At 35.8% G+C, this 18724-nt stretch overlaps 1 protein-coding gene across 13 annotated transcripts in view; it reads left to right on the top strand.

The window, feature by feature from the left end:
- Positions 1-18724, top strand: part of MBNL1 (muscleblind like splicing regulator 1) — a 195347-nt gene that overhangs the window by 68118 nt on the left and 108505 nt on the right. The window contains exon 1 of one of the 13 annotated variants that reach the window (XM_087430377.1): positions 823-1004. The exons of 11 other annotated variants lie outside the window; for them this stretch is intronic. Coding sequence is in view for 1 of the 2 variants with exons in the window: in XM_087430376.1 (XP_087286502.1) it covers positions 18243-18248 (6 nt within the window). In the remaining variant the exon portion in view is untranslated. Of the gene's footprint in view, positions 1-822; positions 1005-17315; positions 18249-18724 lie in introns of those variants that run through there. One more of the 13 variants, XM_087430376.1, reaches the window with a different exon arrangement.

Genomic DNA, 18724 nt, shown 5'->3' with positions numbered 1-18724 from the left:
GCCTTCAACATGTTGTGAAACAATTAGGAGAAAGGACAGGAGGACCTCTGAGGTCAGGGAGCGTAAAATTTGTTTCCAGCTTTTTAGAAGATGCCAAAAATTGGGTAGTAAGGCCTTCCTGAGATTAAATGTTTAACTGATATGTAGTTAGCAGATGTGTAAAACCTGGGATTTTTTTCTCCTGTGTTTCTTTTAAAAATCGAGGGTGGTGGTCCCCTTAGATACTCACCTTTCATTGAGAAAAATTCACTTTTCTTTAAGAATGGCTTCATGCTGAAACTACATGTTATGGGATGTAAGTAGAAATACCGCGCAAGACACGCGTGTCTCTGGGTGCTGGCATGTCAGGGGGATTGTGGAGGTAGAAAATTAGGCTAAATGATTAAGCTGGGAATCAAATGAGTTCTTTTTATCTACTGTTTTTTTTTCACAGTTAAAAAATATTTTTTCATATAAATATAACCTTTAAGGTAAGGCTGATGTTTACATATTTTCTTTGACTTTAATTGTTTGAATTTTCCAGTTTTCCAAACTTTAGACAATCCATGCTTAATGTAACAAAAATTACCCTTCCGAATGAGGTCACGGTCTCGTGGTCCCTGATGAATGTTACCTTTTGTTTAGCAGCTTGGTCGGCTCCAGTCCATGGAAAAGTTTTTATTTCCCATCAGCTCCAACGTAGGAGCCAAACCAAAGTTAAAGAAACATTTTCCAGCAGACAAGTTTCTACAGATAGTATCAACAGTCAAAGAGTATGCACTCGTGCATTCTTTTCTCGCGCACACACACACACACACACTCTCTCTCTCTCTCACTTCTTATGGAAATATTAGATCAGGAAAAAATATTGAAATAATGCAAGTAACTTTCATGTTAATAAAACACTCCTTATTAATCCTTCCTAGTCACATTATGGCATCAGAGTTTGTTGCTGACTGTTTCAAAACGTATCTGCTTCAGGATGACTAAAGGAGGACCACTCCCTCTGTGGTAATACCTTCCAGGTAAGCCCTTCCAGGGCTTTTTGATCCCTAACCTTTGGCTACCTCTGGTTTGTTTGGCTAGCATATGATTTTTGAAGAATGAGGGAATGTGAACAATTATGACTGGCTTTTTTTGAAATGCCTGTTAAAACCCTGGCCTCTTTGAGCCTGCCAGTTCAGAACTGTAGCAGTAAAATGTGACAGCTCGGCACTGGAACTGGAGAGACTATAAGGGATGGAGCCAGTTGGACAGCTGTGCTACGGATACCCATTAGACCCAAACCTTTCCCTTGCCTAGTGATCAGCCATACTAAAAGTGGGATCCGCTTAATTCCATGTGAGTCAGCAGTTTACGTCTCATGCCCACGGTGTGTCAAACAGCATCTCAGGTACTTTTCCGGGTTTCCTGCACAAAGCAAAAAAGATTTGCAAAAGTATGTTTTCCCCCACCACTACCACTTGCTCTGCCACCTTGACCTACTCAGTTGGAATCTCTAAACCAAGAGACGTGGCCAGATATATTTTTAAAAGCTGTATGCCCCTGGTTAACAACCACTCATTTAATACTGCTGAGAGGTTCAGGGAATGTAGTATATTTGCCATGATTCCTCAATCTATATAGAAGATGTATTTTTCTCCTAAGGATAAAACCATCTGGAAATCTTCACTTGCTCCAGACTCTCATATAGAGCTGTCTTTGCTTTTGATTAGCACTGTGGATAAATTTGATAACACGATTTAAAAAACGAGATAACTTTTTACCTACTTAGTAATTTCTTATTCATAGTTAGAAGGTAGAACCACCCTGTTTCATTAATGTCTTCATGAGGTTTCTGATTCAAAAATAATTTTTTCTCTCTAAATAACATTCCCTATGACTTCTATTCCCTCAAAAAATGCTACTTGATGTATGTTGATTGTAATTAGCAGGTTTCCATTTATTATTTATCTTCCATTTTGCTATATTTCCTCTATTAAGTATAATAAAATAGCTAGTTGGTAAATGAATAAGTGTTACTTTTAACATTCTTGTAGTGTGTATCAACAGATGTGGAGTTCCTGTGATGATCTGGTTGACCTCGTAACTGTTTTATTTTTGCAAAGAATTTCATATTTTTTTACATATTTTATTTCAACTTATTATCTCCAGATAACTTTAAATAGAGTGATCTCCAAATAACTCTAATATCTTCTCTTTGGATTTCTAATTGACCCTTATTTATAGCCCTTAAGTTAAAAAAGATGATAGAGTCTATTATAACTTAATGACCTTACTTTGTTCGTTTGATCTTTTACCTTTTTAAGTGTAATGGATTTAAATGTATGAAACTTTTCTTACATAAGTGGTAGTCCTCAAGCATAGCAAATGAATAGAATAGCTTGTGTGGATATAGTTTTACAAAGTGCCAACACATGAAAGTGGTCCTAAAACTTCAAATGCTGTCAGTTCAGATCTTCATGCATAAATTGTGGAGAACAGGGAAAATTGATGGTCAGCCTTAGCCTGTAGTATATTTTGACAGCATGAATGAGTCAAGCAAGCAATTTTCCAGACTGTTTAATGGTACAAAGGAAAGAGCTTCTAAGGAAGTCATTCTTATGACTAACTGAAAAATATTTTTCTTAGTAACTGTTCTAGAGAAAAACAGGTCACCGTTGGAAGAAAAATGAAAGCTCAAGTTACAAGTATTCTGAGTGATTTGATCACTAAAATGTGTTTATCTTACGACAAAGCTCCTTAAAAAGATACCGCTTAATATATTTCCAATTATTTAATGAATGTTGTCTTGAAACTCAACAAGAAGTTATGTAACACCATTACAGGTTTTAATTCAGCCATCATGGCAGACCTTTGGCCATTTTATTTCTTGAACTGCTGTTTTTATTCCACTAGCACAAATAAAACTGCATTTTATCACCAACTTAGGAATAAAATGTTTTAGGTTTATAAAATTACTGCAAATTTATTCCAATGTGAGGTTCCAAACTGCATTTGAATGAAAACAGGACTTGATCGATGGAAAATCATTTGTTTGTGGGTTTACAGATTCTCCTCTAGGTGGTTTGAAAAGAGGCATTGTCCAGCAGCAATTCTTCACCCCATGACGGAGGGCTCAGCGTGAGCCTGAGGGATTCCAAGCATGGGCTGTATCATTACTGCATAGATCTCTGAAAGGACAGGCTGCAAATCTCGTTTCCAAGCCGTGACTAGCTATTATGTCAATTTGAAGAACAGAAATAAAATCAATACAGATTCAGAAAGAGACACTGTACAGTCATTCATAAAGTGCAGCCAGCTTTCAAATTGTCGTGTCCTGGCTAGTTAAGTACCCCGATTATTATGATTTTTCAACATCAGGTTAATATTTAAGATTTGGAATATAACCTACTAACCTTATTTTTATTTGTACTGTTGGAGGTGTTTCTAGCATTTTTGAAGTAACTTGAAAGAAAATCGAGATTCAGTTGTGGTTCCACTGAGGTGACGTTTTTACCGGAGTCACTGTTGTAGAGCCAATCACAGACTCGTTAGTCTCCGCTGCAATGACAGCTCTATAAACATTTTCAGAGGGAAAACTTCAGGGGCCAGGTCTTTCCATGAAAAACCTGACTTTTTTTCTTGCCTAAATTTAAGATTTGTTTATTCTTTGCATTTTAAAAGATTATGTAACATTCAAGGATTTTGCTTGATATGTAGAGATAATTTTTTCCTTTGTCACTTTCAACATTGAACTCCAGGGATCCATAGATTCTTGGAATTGCAGTTAGAAGAGTCTTTAGAAATTATGTCATGCAATCCATTTGTTTTACAGATTAGGAGACTGAGGAGCCACCAGTGAGGTTAGGGCTCACTCTTACTCATTCAAGATCCTGAGATCACAGGACCTTTTAAATATGACTGATCAGTAGGTCACAGCAAAAACTGGAATATGCTGTCTTCATTTCGTGAAAATGGCATTACTGACACACCTAGTAAGGTCGAATCACTGCTTCACTGCTGTTAAGGTGGATAACTTTCTTGACTGTTCTGATGCCTTTGTTACCAGCAGCGTTAAACATTTACAGTGTTTTGCTGTTTAATAGCAGGCTCTCCAAAAAAATATGCATATATAAACCTAAGTTTATCATAAAATTTACTAATGAAAGGATGTATAGGACACAATTTAAAATTATAATAAAATTTACAATACCCTATATTTTAAATTCTGTGTAGCCAATTGATTCTTAGAGAATGCTCTTTTTTTTTTCCGCTAAACTCTTGCATCTGTGGTTACCATTGACGGATGAGCAGATGAGTTCACTTCTGTCTGTGTGCTCTTACTCATACGAGGCCCTCATTCTGTAATGATTATCAGATGAGACATACTTCATGAAATGAATAACTTTCTTCTCTACATTTCCCTACCATTACATGAATTACAGAGTAAATCACATTATACCTGATTTTATAGTTCATTTGTGCATGTTTCTTTTCCCACTAGTTTATAAGCTCCTTAAGAATGGAAAGCTTACATTAATCACCTCTGTATGTATGATGTTTTGAATATCCTTGGCATTCATTAAGTATTTAGTGAATTGAAAGCAATATTTCTTCCTGGCTATGACCAATAATTGTGAGCAGATTTTATGTGCTTTTAAATTCAACTTTAGAGAATCTTGTTCATGTAATGGGGCGGATAGCAACGTATAACCATAAAAAAATATTTCTCTAAGGGATCCAGCACCTTTCATTTATGGTAGGACTCATTCAGTCAAGTTGATCTGGCACTATATAGACTGTTCATGTTCTGTTGCTGTAAATGTCCTTTATTTCATGCCATGTTTTGTATGTTTTCTTGTGCAGGCAGCACTCAGGGAGCTGGTCAGGCTTCCTGGTATGATGGCTGCAGATACAGCCCGTGTCTCAGGGGGGAACGATAAATTTGCTGGTGCAGTGGCACAATACACGGTTATTTTGGTAATGATATTAACTCCCTGTTAGTGAGAGTGCTTTGTTGGAAAAGTATCAAGCTTATGTGGAATAATATTTACTCTTCAAAGATTGTGTAGGGAGAAGTGATACCACCAGGACAGCAACATTATCAGTGTTTTGTTTTTCCTTTTTTTTTTTTGACTCTGCTGTGAGTATTTTGGCGAGCCTGGGTTAATGTTGGTGTTTATTGTGAGAGAAATAGGCTGGGAACCAGACTGCAACTCTGATTATTGTTGTTTTTACTATAGAATGCATTCCAGTAACAAAGATACATGATATTTGTAGGGAGATCCATGTATCTCTGTTGCACTTAAATTTCTCCACACACTAATTTTAGAAAAAGTATTTGTTTTGTCTTCCAAGCGTGAAAACTTTACAGTGTTGCAAATCTTCAATCTGAAGCAGAAAAGAGAGTCCAAGCTTCCAGAAAGTATAAATGCCACTTGTTAACTTGCTCATTATTTTTTCCCTTCAAAAGTTATTTTAGTAACTATATGATATAAGCTATTTTAAAAAGAACTGAAAAGTTCTAAAGAGTCAAAAATAATCCAGATTATATGTTGATGCCAGTAGTCCTGGTAATTTAGTATTTGATTGAGAAGAAACCTACATTTATCTACTTTGAAGAGGATCATCAGGAGGGATTAAAAATTTAGTACTTCAGGCTCATTAAGGGTTAGAGTAGAGTAATTATGTAGCTGCTAACAAATGCTACAGTTGCCACTTGAACATTAGGATAGGTTACCCATTGAGACATGTTGGCCCTCTTGAAGGAGCTTCACAATTTGTAAATGTCGTCTTTGGAGAGTAAGTGCTGCTGATCCATTATTTTAGATTTGGCATGCTTTTCTGTAAATAGAGTGTGTTTTCAGAGAAGGTAAGGCCTTGATAATAATCTTATAAAGATACAGGCTCTCTAGAGCCTTTTCCCTTGGCATAAGACCATTCTTACGGTCTTGACCAGTGAGCCTCTTCTTCCTCCAGTGCTTGGAAGAGGTGAGTGTAGAGAAGACCTTCGTACCACATTTATTTTTTTGTTGATAATTATGAGGCTAGTCTAATTTTCTAATCTTGCAAGTTGGGAAATAATTAAAATGCCCAAGAGACAGCCGATTGAGCCTGGTGTGCCATTCTTCATCATCAAAATTGTAAGGAGTGTTTCTGTCTTTCAAGTCTTGCTTCCTGTTTGTAGAGCACACAGTGACATCTTAATTTCGAAAGAACCTGTAGTTAAATCTACTTTCAAACTAACTGGAAGAGATAGTGGTATTTGTTTTACTTTGAGATTTTTTTTTGTTTTTTTAATCTGGACATATCAGTTACCACCTAAAACAATCTCTTAATCCCTACCCCAAGGCCTATTCATTCTTGTTTTAGATATGATTCTATTAAGCCAGGTAGTATTACCGTACTATAGAAATATGAAAACACATGCATTGCTTACTAGGTTCTTTTACTGCATGAAAATGCAGTGACAGGAGAGAAACATTAGAACTCTGCCCTACTCCTAGTATAGACTATTGTAGTTAGGTTTTCACCTCCATGTCCCCTGTCTGGAAGCTTCTTAAAAGCACAGACTGTGCCTTAGTCATCTGTGAATCTCTCATGCCTACCCATAGGCCTGATGCGTGGTAAGCTTCCAGTGGATACTACTTTACTTATATTGAGCTTAAAATGGGACAAAATGTGGAATACCAGCTGAAATAGTAGCTCCTGATCCATGCCATGACCGTCCTTGCCCCCACCCCCAAGATTTACAAACTTATTAAACTTATTATAGTCATTATGGTTGTAAATTACAGCATACATTTTGTTAAAAACTGACACAGTCATCTGTTTGAAAGGCCTCTTTCTTTCAAGGAAATGAAAACTAGCATCGTATGTAGAACACTGAAATGGTCTGACATGGATTTCCACTTTTCAACTCATTGTGATATCACAAAGATAAAAACATACACCTATATTCTCATCTCAGTCTGATAACTGGGCTGAAAAAAATGTCAGTTTAGTTAAGTAACAAAATTGGTGTTTGAGTCATTTTATATACTAGGCAACAGTGTTCTTGATTGATAGTTTTTTTTCATTTTTAATTATTTATTCTGTGAATTTTTATCCCCTAAGGCAGTGGGCTGAAAAAGGGACATTTTTCTGCCATTGATGCACATTAGGAGGAGAAATCAATAGTTAAATTGATCCCATAAAAGATGTCTCTTTTTGAGACAAGAACATCAGAAAGCAACATGTACAGACTCTAATGAGGCTCAGCAGCCTCTTTTGCTTTTGTTTGCATGTGTATGAAATACCATAACAGTGCTAATGGATGGAATTTTTTCTATGGAGTCTATTTAAGCCAGGATTCTGTTACCTAATAGAGAGGCTGCGGGTTCATGAGAGCCGGATTCAATAACACGTCAGCAACAGACTTTCCACGTGCCAAAACTGGGGACATACTTGTTTAAGGTTGCTAGACCACTAAACAAATTTGTGTAGAATTTATCTTTTTTGCTTTGCTAATCACTCTTGCTTTTCTTTAACATATTCGCATTCCATGTGAAAAATAGATTTTATATTTTGTTAAAAATTTATCTAGATATATTTTTTGGACATTGTTATTAAATGATAAAAGAACTCTTTAAGGAGATAGGATCAATATATTAATAATTGTAAATTGTTTTTATACACGTATAAAATTCATCTAACTGTGCTATTGTTAAATGAATAACCTAAAGGAATATTTTTAAAGCAATGGTGTAAATACACTAATATTAACAATTTGAAGTCCCTTTTATATACATATATCTGTATATTCTTTGGATATAAATAAGACATACATATATATATTAATCTAGTTCTATAATTGGCCTTTTTCCCCCTTCCTTCTGCCCAGTATCATGCAATACCTTTTATATGACAGGTAGTTTGTAAAGCACAGGGTATGCAAAGATAATCCCCCCTTTTTTGGTTGCGATGTCTGTTACTGACCCAAATCAAATAGTTTCCTTCAACTGTGCTTTCGTTTTCAACATCTTTACTTAGAATTAAATCCTCTTGTGTGCTCCCTGAGGGAGGAATAGTTTAGTGGGAAATCACTTACTAATCACAGTTCATTAATCACATAGAAAGAATACTTTTTTAATGTCAACTCTGTCATTCATAGAAAATGTATGTTTCCTTGAGGAATCTCTGTGAATTACTTGTTCATCCTCATTGCCTTTCATACATTATGTTATGTTCCTTAGGAGTTCATTGATTTCAAATATAAATTAACTATTACTTGTATACGGAGTCCTGTAAACAACAGAGATAGCAATTGTACCTTTCTTTGATTTTTTGTTATCGTCCTGGTCATGTAATTAGCCTGTTAATTCTGCTCTCCACCTGTGTAGCTGGTTGAAGGCTGCGGGCAGAGGTATGCTGGAGCTGGCTCACAGCAGACCTCTGCCCAACCCTGGGTCCAGTGATGTCATGTTGGCAGCTTGAAGCTGGCCGTGGTGGGAGTATTTACACCATGGAAATTGGCAGCTGCTACAATGCAGGGTCCTCCCCTTGCCAGAGAGCTACTTGTTAGACACTTAGCAGCACTCTGTTTACAGTGCCGTCTCTTCTTTTTTTTAATTGTTTGACCACATGGAATGACCATGTAGGATTTTATTTCCAGATATTTTCTTTCCACACTGTTTGAAACACTCAGAACATCACTCAGTACACCAACTTGCCCACTGAGGGACTGGACAAGTTACTTAGTCCTTCTGTGCCCCAGTGTCCTTATCTGTAAGATAGAGATAATAATAGTACCTGCCTCGGGGTTGATGTGAGGTTGAATGAGAGATGCCTTTGCCTCAGTGTACTAGCAAAATGCCTGATGTGCAGTGAGCCCTCCAATCGTGCTATAACTTATCTCTCTGTACTTTAATTAATGGATATTTATTGATCCCTTACTAAGTACTTAGCACTTTGCTGAGTCCAATGGGCCATTGATTGAGACTCAATGCATGTAACATTGAGTATGAGCCCGAGTACCCTGTGGCAAAAGCTTCCTCTTTTGCTGTTTCAACCTAATGTCCTTTGTTCTTTCTGTCTTTATGCTTAGAATTTTTTTCTCTTTCTGTGAGTTATGCAGACTTTTTTCATGTTTAGATTTAGTTTAGATGTTACCTGCTCTAGAAAGCTTCTCCTCACCCCAGCCCTGGCCACATTGTCTTGTCTCTTTGTTTCATAATATACCCAGTTCATATGTCTGTAACTGTCTTTGGTGCATGAGTCATAATTATGCATCTCCCTCCCTCTCTGATTTGAGTGCATGGCCTGTGACTGACTACCTTTGTGTTCTTACCATTTAGTGAAATACTTGACAAATAGTAGACCCACTAGAAATATGTGTTGAATGCTTGTTGGTTGAAGAAATAAGAGACGGACTTTGCTCCTAGAGACCTATTAACTTAGTTGAAGAGATTATACACATGCACACACGACATGAAGGTGAACAAGAAAGCATTTTAATAATGATACCTCCATTTTTAGATTTTTTTAAAGTATATAGTTCGTTTTCACGTACATATGATTTTTTGAAGCAGGTAAGTCAGTATTTCCCTGGTATAGGTATAGTAGACATTTGTGTTCACAGATAGAAATGAATTGAGTTAGATCAGGCAGATGAGATTTAAGAAGCAAAGCCTAGCTTGTCAACCAGGGTTTGTGATTCTGGGTCAGAAATAGAAAGTTTGGTTATTCTTCTAGACATTCTCTTTTTTTTTTGTAGCTTTTAAAAATTATTATGGCAATTTTCAAACATACAGAAATCAGAGAAAACGTTGTAACAACCTCTGTGTAAGTATCAGTCAGCATTTTGGACGTGTGGATTCATGTATGCATCAGTCAATATTTTATCCATCTTGTTTAATTTATTATATTCCATGTACTTTTATCCCTGAGATATTTTTAAACAAATCTCAGACATCTTATCATTTTACTTACAAATTCTTTAGTATGTTTCTCTAACAGATAAGAACTAATTTTAAATATAACTCTATTTCCAAATCTATCAAAATTGACAATAATATTTATTATATCAACTACCAACTTTGCGTTTAACTCTTCCCCATTGTGACAGCAATATCTTTTTACAGGTGGATTGCTCAGATAAGCATCTAAACAAAATCTACACATTCCATTTGGATGTCATATCTTTTAAGATTCTTTTAATCTATGATAACTCCTGCTTCTCCCCCTTTCCCTCTGCATGCCTTTATTTGTTGAAAAATTCAGATTATTGTCTTGGAGAATATCTGAAATTCTGAATTTATCTAATTGTTTCCCTATATGGTAAATGTTGTTTACCTCCATCACCCTTATTTTCTGTAGACTAGAACTTAAACCTAGAATTGAGGTCTTTTTTTTTTTTTTTTCCTGAGGAAGATTGGCCCTGGGCTAACATCTGTTGCCAATCTTCCTCCTTTTTTCCTTTTTTCTCCCCAAAGCCTCAATAAATAGTTGTATGTCATGGTTGTACATCCTTTTAGTTGCTCTGGGTGGGATGGCGCCTCACCGTGGCTTGATAAGCAGTGCATAGGTCCGAGCCCAGGATCCAAACCGGTGAACCCCGGGCCACCAAAGCAGAGCCCAGGAACTTAACCACTACTCCACCGGGCTGGCCCCTGAATTGAGTTCATTTTAATGTTACTTATTATTATTTGGTGAGAATACTTCCTAGGTGGTGCTGTGTACTTCCATTTGCATCATAGCAGGAGGGCATAATTTCATCTGTCTCTACGTTTAATGATGCTGAAATCTGTCAGTGAGTTCAGGTGAGCCTGGGCCAACCGCTTTTCAGTTCTCCATCAGAATTGGACCCACTGGATTCACCCCATTGTTGATCATTTCGTAGCTCCTTGATTTTTTTAGGGATTACAAAATGGTAACTTTTAATTATATCTTTCCTGCTGCATTTATTACCAGGAATTTTTTTATAAAGAACTTTTCCTTAGTAGCTAATTGGCACCTCCACAGTACAGTTTACATTAGAGGCATGGAGAAAATGCATGATTTTTTATTAATCAGTTTTCATAATCAGGCATTAACTTCTAATATAGGATTTAAATATAATTATAGATGTATTCAAAGTATTTTAACAAATTTTTACAAAGTTTCCCTTGGGGAAATTCTTTGAATTATTCCTTCTAATCCTTTTTTTTTATTAATGTATTTTGATAACAGTACTTCCCATGGCTCCAAAAAGTCCCCTTTCCTTCCTTTTTTGTTTACCATAAATATACCTCTATATGATGGAATTTATTCACTCAGAATATATTTATTTAGTGTCTTTTTCTTTGGCAAACGCTGTGCCGCTGCTGGGGGTGCAGACGTGAGCCCTGCTTTTTCAGAGAATATATCGTTTGGGTTTGTTTTCTACTCATAATGTGATGCAATTAAAAAGAAAATAAACATGTATATGAATCTGTTTTTGCTTACTATCATATTTGGTGTCCCATACGATACGTTTTAACTAACAATATTTTTAGCTGATTTTAGAGTTCCTGGCCCTAGTGTCTAAAGTAGGGACAATGAAGGGATTTGAAAGTTAAGTTATTCCTGCTGACCCAAAGAAAAATGAGATGTCTCCATGTAAGGCACTGTATGTGACAGACAAGGACGTTTTTATTTTCATTATTTGAAAAAATTAGAGGGAATAATGAGGATTCCCCCAAGACTAAAAGTAAATGATAAGAGCCTGTGCTATTTTAACATAAGCAAATATTTAAACTTAATTTGACTTCTGTTTTCAGGAAGTAAGAGTGATATTTTATGAAATATATAAATTATATATATGTATAATTATGTATAAAATAATTATAGTATTTAAATATAATATAATATATAATATTAATGTTCAGATATAATATATAATATTATATTGTTATAGATATATAATATTAATATTCAGATATAACATATATTATAGATATAATATATAATATTAATAATCAGATATAATATATAATATTGTATTATTATAGATATAATATATAATAGTAATATTCAGATATAATATATTATATTATAGATATAATATATCATATTAATATTCAGATATAATATATTATTATAGATATAATATATAATATTAATATTCAGATATAATATATAATATTAAATTATTATAGATATAATATAATTATATCTATAATTAAAGTGTGTTTTTCAGGATTTTCTAAAGTGTTTTTGGATTTTAGAAAATGTACAGTTTCTGAAGCCTTGTGAACATCTTCTTGTGTGACTAGCCAGTGTAAATGGAACTGGCAAGATACCTCTTTCTCTAAGGGTTTCTGTGACTGGGAGATAATAGCTATGATATAATATTGAATTCACAAAAAAAAGTATTCTGTAAATCTGAGGTTATGATTTATGTTGTTTTGTTAGGCATGCGATATTATGTTGTAAATTTTAGATTATATTATTTAAATAATGGTTGTAGTTCTAAACTTCTTCTCAGATGTTTTCTCTAAAGTTGAAACTTTGAGATTATGGTAGAAGGCAAATTCTTGGCATATAATTAAAAGTATTTTTTGAAATAGTATTGAAAATCAGAAAGATGGAAAAACTTTACATTCTTGCTAAGTCTATGCTAACATGCTTTGTGATGTTATGGAGAAGTGCTGGGAAGCAAGAGATTTTTAAAAGAAGTGGTTTTATGTTTACTTTGTTAACACCTTATCTGAAAATTTGAAAGGAGACAAAAAGCTAAGCCCTTTAATTGTGGTATCTGGTAACTCTGAGGATTAGACTGAATTTAACTTTGAAGATCAACAAATGGATATTTATATTAAGTCCATTAAGAGAATAGTTGTATTTTTGACTTGAGGAAAAAGCTTAATCTGAATAGCACGAAAGTTGACAAAAAAGTTTGCTAATACATAAATACTGTCTATTTTAATCTGTTGAAAACGGAAGGCTAACATCAAGGATCCAGTAGTAAAGTTCTAAAAGGAGTTGGTGAAAAGTAAATATTATGCAACATGAAAAGAATACCAGGGGAAAAACTGACAGAGCAGAATAACAGGAAGATTAGTCATTTCTGGAAGGAAAAAAAAAAAGGTGGGGAGCAGGGGAAGAAATATTTTAAACAGGAGTGTAGAGCTGGAAGTGCCAGTCCTAAAAGACAGGGATGAGCTGATTTAGGAGCTAAAATGGGCTTAAAAAAAAGGAATAATACTGGTTGCTTTTAATTACAAAATATCAAGTTTGTATTAACAACAAACAAAAACAAAAATGGGGAAAATCTTCTGTTAGGGATTAAGAGAACCCGGTAAAAATAAAAGAATGATGTTTACTCCTTAGCTGAGCTGACTTGGCTTAGGCCAGCCAGCAGTGTCAAACGTGAGTAAAGAAAATGTATTTCTTTTAAAACAAACTAACATTCTACTATTTTCAAGTGTTGGATAAAGTAAAAGTGTTCTGGACATCTTAAAATAGGTATGCTATTTGGTTTGAAATAATTTTGACTTATACATTTACTTATCTGACAACTGAAGGAGTAGCAATCTCCAAATATTGTAAGAATTGTTTCTATAAATTCTCAAAAATATAATTGTAACTCTCTCTATATCATATAAAAGATATATAATGGTCCCTATAGCAGAAAACAAGAAAGTAAACATCACAAGTGTGTGTGTGTGTGTGTGTGTGTGTGTGTGTGTTGGTGGAATTCCCAGGGTATTAGGGGCATTCATGGAACAGATTTTGCTGGACACATTTTCCATCTTCTCCAAGTATTCTCATCTGTGGAATGGGAATAATAATATACACACGCCTCAGAGTTGTGTAATAAGGACTAACTGAACTGGTAGACATAAGCATATACCTGACATGGAAGTGGCATTTTGTCCTTTTAATTTAAAATCCTATATCCTGTTATGGAACACAGGCTTGCATGATGCATTTCCAGCTCACAAGTGGGAGATGAACGATTGCAGCAGCAGCTCTTGCTGATGGCTTGATAACAAAATGTCGCTTGATAGGTTACATATGTATCCATACTTGACAAATATAAAACGATTACTTCTCTTGGCCACCTCTTAGTAACTCCAGTAAGCGATAACGTACATAAAATGTGTTTTAAATAAAGTAGATTTCCCTAGGGTTATATAAACACAATATTGGGACAAAATCTGTTCATTCTTCTATCAGGAAAAAATATGCTATTATTTAAATGCAGAAAATGACTTATGTATATTGAAATAAAGATATCAAATTAATCTAATTTAAAGACCCAAAACTTCTATTATTTTGTGTAACAATGTGGAATATATTATTGAATTCATAGAAATGCCATATGCAATCACGTAAGCATTTCTTGTTGATTTTATAATAAATTGCAATACTTTCATGGCTCACATGCATGAGATAAATTCTAACTCCAGCACAAAATATTCAGTTTACACGAATCCCAAATACTGCTAAAAATCTCTTCTCTCTCCCTCTCTCCCTTCTCTCTATCTTTCTCTTTCCCCATCTCCACCCTTACCCACACAATATAGACACTCTTTCCCTACACACACACATGCACGCACGCACGCACGCACAGATGCCTGCCCCTTGGGCATAGCTGCATAGGAAATGTTTATTTTCCAAACTACAGAAAACAAATGTTATCTCAAACACTGAAAGTTCTTCCTTTTCCTGGTTTGGAAACACTAAGTCATACTGAGTTACTTGTAGATTTTCTGTAGCCAGCATTTAGGCTTATTTAAGGCATAAAGTTGTGAGGACAAAATGACTCAGGAATTGGTAATTCACAGTTAGAGCTTTTCACTTTTCGGTTACTAGTTCATATCTAGCTGACTTAGTATTAGTTAAGAATTGGTTATAGTTGGTGTGGTGTTCAGTTTCCAGAAGGAGCAGGGAAGCTCACTGCAACTCTCCTGTTTTGATCTTTGTGTGGCCTAGAGTTGATGCTTATTAATATATTTCTTGGCTGATGAAGCCAAGTTCAAAGAATTAAAGAAAAGAGAGTAGACCCAGTAAGAGTTATGAATAAGAAGCTGTGATTTTATTCATCTGCAAACATAAATTCTATTGATTGATATCTTTCTTAAAGTAAACTGTGCTAAAATGATTAGAACTTATATTTCTGTGTTTTTAGTTGTACTGTCATTAACACCAGCAAGAAATAGGAACTGTAACTGCAGTCGATAAGTTGAGCAGCCAAAATATATATACCTGTATCTGTATATCTATATCTGTATCTAAATATATATATTTGGAGGACTGCGTAAATGAGTCATGATCTTTCCAGTCCCTCGCTTATGAGAGCCAAGGTCATAAAATCATCTGTTATGATCCATCTTCTATAAAAGCCTATGGGGTTACTTTGTTTTTCTCATCCAAAACATGTCAGAATGTGTTTTTTAGAATTTTTGAATAGCTTTTGTGTTAATTTGGTGTTAACATTGGAGACTGAGACATTTAAATCTTTTGTCAGCCAAGGAGTAAATCAAGCTTATGTGGGTACAATGTATGATGTCACTACCCAAGGAATTCTGCAGAGAAGGTAGTTGTCTAGAAATTGGGTTAAAGATTGTCATCTTCCTTCTATGGAAACTTTTGATTGTAAAAATAATTGAGAGTAAATAGATTCTAATGCATCATCTAAGCTATACCACATGAGCACGTAAATTTCTTCTTCCTAAATGCTGCCAAATGGCTGTATTTCTTATAGCCTGTGGCTAAATTCTGACAGAGAGTAGACACCTTCACCATAACTATATTTTCTCTTTGAAGTTTTCATGGTTTCTTGTGCTAATTTTTATCAGGTTAAAGCCAAAATAGCTAAAGCTAGTCAAAATTAGTCCAGAGAGTTAGGCTTGTCACCAAATTAAAGAGAGAGATTGGTTTCAGTATCCTTTGTGGGTTTCTCAGACTTACAGTTGGGGCCCTAGGTGCCTGATTTGAGCTGTCTGAGATCACCCAGTTGGCTTTGTGTCCTCAAGAGCTAATTCAAGGAAGGTCATTTCAGCTGCTGAATATTCAAGGAATTATCTGGGTCCAAGGTTGGTTTCAGCCCATATCTCCAGGGATGATCCTTGGATTTCTGAAGCTTCCTCTGAGCTCACAGTTATTGTCTTGGCCCTGCACATAATTAAATTGATTTGCCAATGATGGGAATGAAATATAAGTATGACTGCCAGCAATGGTAATCCCCCAAAACAAAATGACCAACACTGATGATAATAATGTTACTGCCCTGTTAGTGCCTCTGAAGATAAGATACACTTGAAAAAAATGTGAAAATGGAATTTGTCCTTGACTTTTTTAAAGTCTGAGAATCACAGAAAACATTTGTTAGTTGCTTAAATTGGTAAACATCATTAAGAGAAATAGATGTAGAATTGTGTGTTTTATAAGCTTATGTACTTGATACATATTAAGTTTCGGAGAAGAGACAGAGAGAGCAGGTCCTCCTCCCACAGGGTTCTGGCCAGATCTGACTTTTCTTCTTCCGTTTCTTGAAGAGGCTAAGATGCTGTCAGCTTTCAGCAGGCAGTAGAGGGAGGGGGAGGTGAAAAACTGCAGCTCCAAGACTGCCTTCCCTGGACCCAACATTTCCATTTGCTACTTGGTGGCTGTGTGACCTTTGGCAACTTAACACCCTATGCCTCTGATTCCTCAGACATTCCCCACTAAATGGGAGCATATTTACCTCGCTGGGTTGTTGTGAATCTTAAATAAATTAATACATGTGAAGGACTTACAGAATTTTAGGGCACACAATAAGTACCATGTACATATTCGCTGTTGTTAAATCTTAATTTTGTGTAAACGTTCCCTAATGTCTATCTTGTTAAAGGTAAACTTGCAATACAGAAATAAATGAAAACCAGAACTAATTTTGCAGTTTTATCAGAATGTTCAAGAGTTCCAGCTCTGAACCTGTACCACCTGGGTTCAGCTCACTTGGGAGCTCCGTGACGTTAAACACATGATGTAACTTGACTGAGCCTCAGTGTCCTCGTTTGTAGGGTGGGGCAGTAGTAATACCTGATCTGTAGCTGCTGTGAAGGTGAACTGGGATAGCACAAGCAGAGCGCTGAGTGCCTGGCACTTCACGAGGATGCAGTCTGAGTTAGCTGTTGTTCTTGTTACTCTGACGATGAAGTGAACGTGTGAAGTCTTAGTACATGAGAAACATCCTCAAAATCTGTGTGTTTAGGGTTTACATTTTGCTAATGGGAATTGTTATTCTCTGCTGTACAGGGGACACATGCATTGGTGTTTATAATTCTTCTCTAATGAGTAAATAATATTTACTTATTAGGAAAATAATAATCTGTTTTTCACTTAGCCTTTGTTGAGCTATTTAAATTTTTAAAAAATCTCTAGATGCTTTTTATACCTCTAGGATTTTAGCTTTGGATAAGTCAGTTAAGTAAAGTAAACACTTTGTTCACTTTTATACCTGCTTGACTCTGATGTCCGGCCATATTCCAGCCACTCGTTCAGGTGAATACCACAGGAAAGAAAAGCAACTCATCAGTTATATCAAAATGGAGATGAACTATTAGAAGCAAAGAAGTCATTGCTTTTCCTGTAAAATGAAGTTCATGAGACCTGATATTTCCCCGTCTGTTGGAAGTGTTGTAAAAATTATGAAAACGTTAGCGTTTGCAAAAAGTGATTCTGTGCCAAGAAGGCAGATAGAATATTGTGAAAGAAACGACCAAAATTGCATGATGGCATTTATTTTTTATGGTAACATCCTTTCTATCATTAACGGGAAATTTTAGGGCAATCCGCCTGCTTATTAGGAGTGGAAAGGGTGAATGAAAATTTAGAAAGGATTCATCAAGGCTTTCTTATAATAAAGCAGATCTTTAAGAACACCTTCCGTAGAGTTAGAAGCTTAGAATTTCGTAGTAACAGTATATTTATCACCTTGTTTGGGAGCAGATTTTAAGCATGATCACAGGAAAACACCTATGCTGACACCCTGTGGGAAAGGTGCAAACAAACGGGTGAGCTCTGTCTGCGTGTCGGGCAAACAAGAGAGCTTGGGCTAGCGTCCTGCAAGGAGTTGGGTCTAAACCGTCTGCTCCAGCTGCTGCTGCTGCTGCTGCTGCTAATGCTGCTGGGAAGGAGGAGTGGCTGACCTGGCACATCCTTTACTCTTGGTGCTGCAGCAGTCACTCAGGAGATGTTGCTTAAGGGGAACCTTCTGGATCCTTTTCATGGCACCCCGGCAAGAAGAAGCCGTATCTTATCTGTTGAAGATAAAGCATGGAGTTGGCTAATCGATGCTGGTGAGTGACCAAGGCAAGTGGGGAGCCAGTTTCCTGAGCCATCTTTGGGGCAGGCCTGCTCTGTCGAGGGCTGAGGTGGCATCCGTGGGAAATGGCCTCTGACGTTCTGAACATCAGGACGCCGCTTTAGAGAGGAATTGTAGATTTAACCATAGGGACGTGATCTGTGATCCTGTTTATGTTCCAAAATAAAGTTCTTATTTATTCCCAGCTTTAGTCCTTGAAAATACTAGTCCTGAAGTTTGTTAGATACCTAGTATGTGGAGTGTAGTTTCCCATGTAACTTCATAGTTACTACTTAATCTTTACTCTTGTTTTTCACTTGACCCACAATGATTAAAAAAAAAAGACTTGCCAGTATATGAAAGCAATTATTCCTCCTTTTGATTCTAACTGGGTGGCTCCTTTTTGCACTCCAGTATAGAATTTTAAATTAAGAAATTATTTAATAAGTATAAGTCTTGTCAGGAATATTC

This window comes from Ceratotherium simum, chromosome 5 (genome assembly GCF_057802395.1).
Source record: "Ceratotherium simum simum isolate JZ-2026a chromosome 5, ASM5780239v1, whole genome shotgun sequence".
NCBI lineage: Eukaryota > Metazoa > Chordata > Mammalia > Perissodactyla > Rhinocerotidae > Ceratotherium > Ceratotherium simum.
The sequence above is the reverse complement of the archived record's forward strand: the minus strand, read 5'-3'. Positions and strand labels throughout refer to the sequence as shown.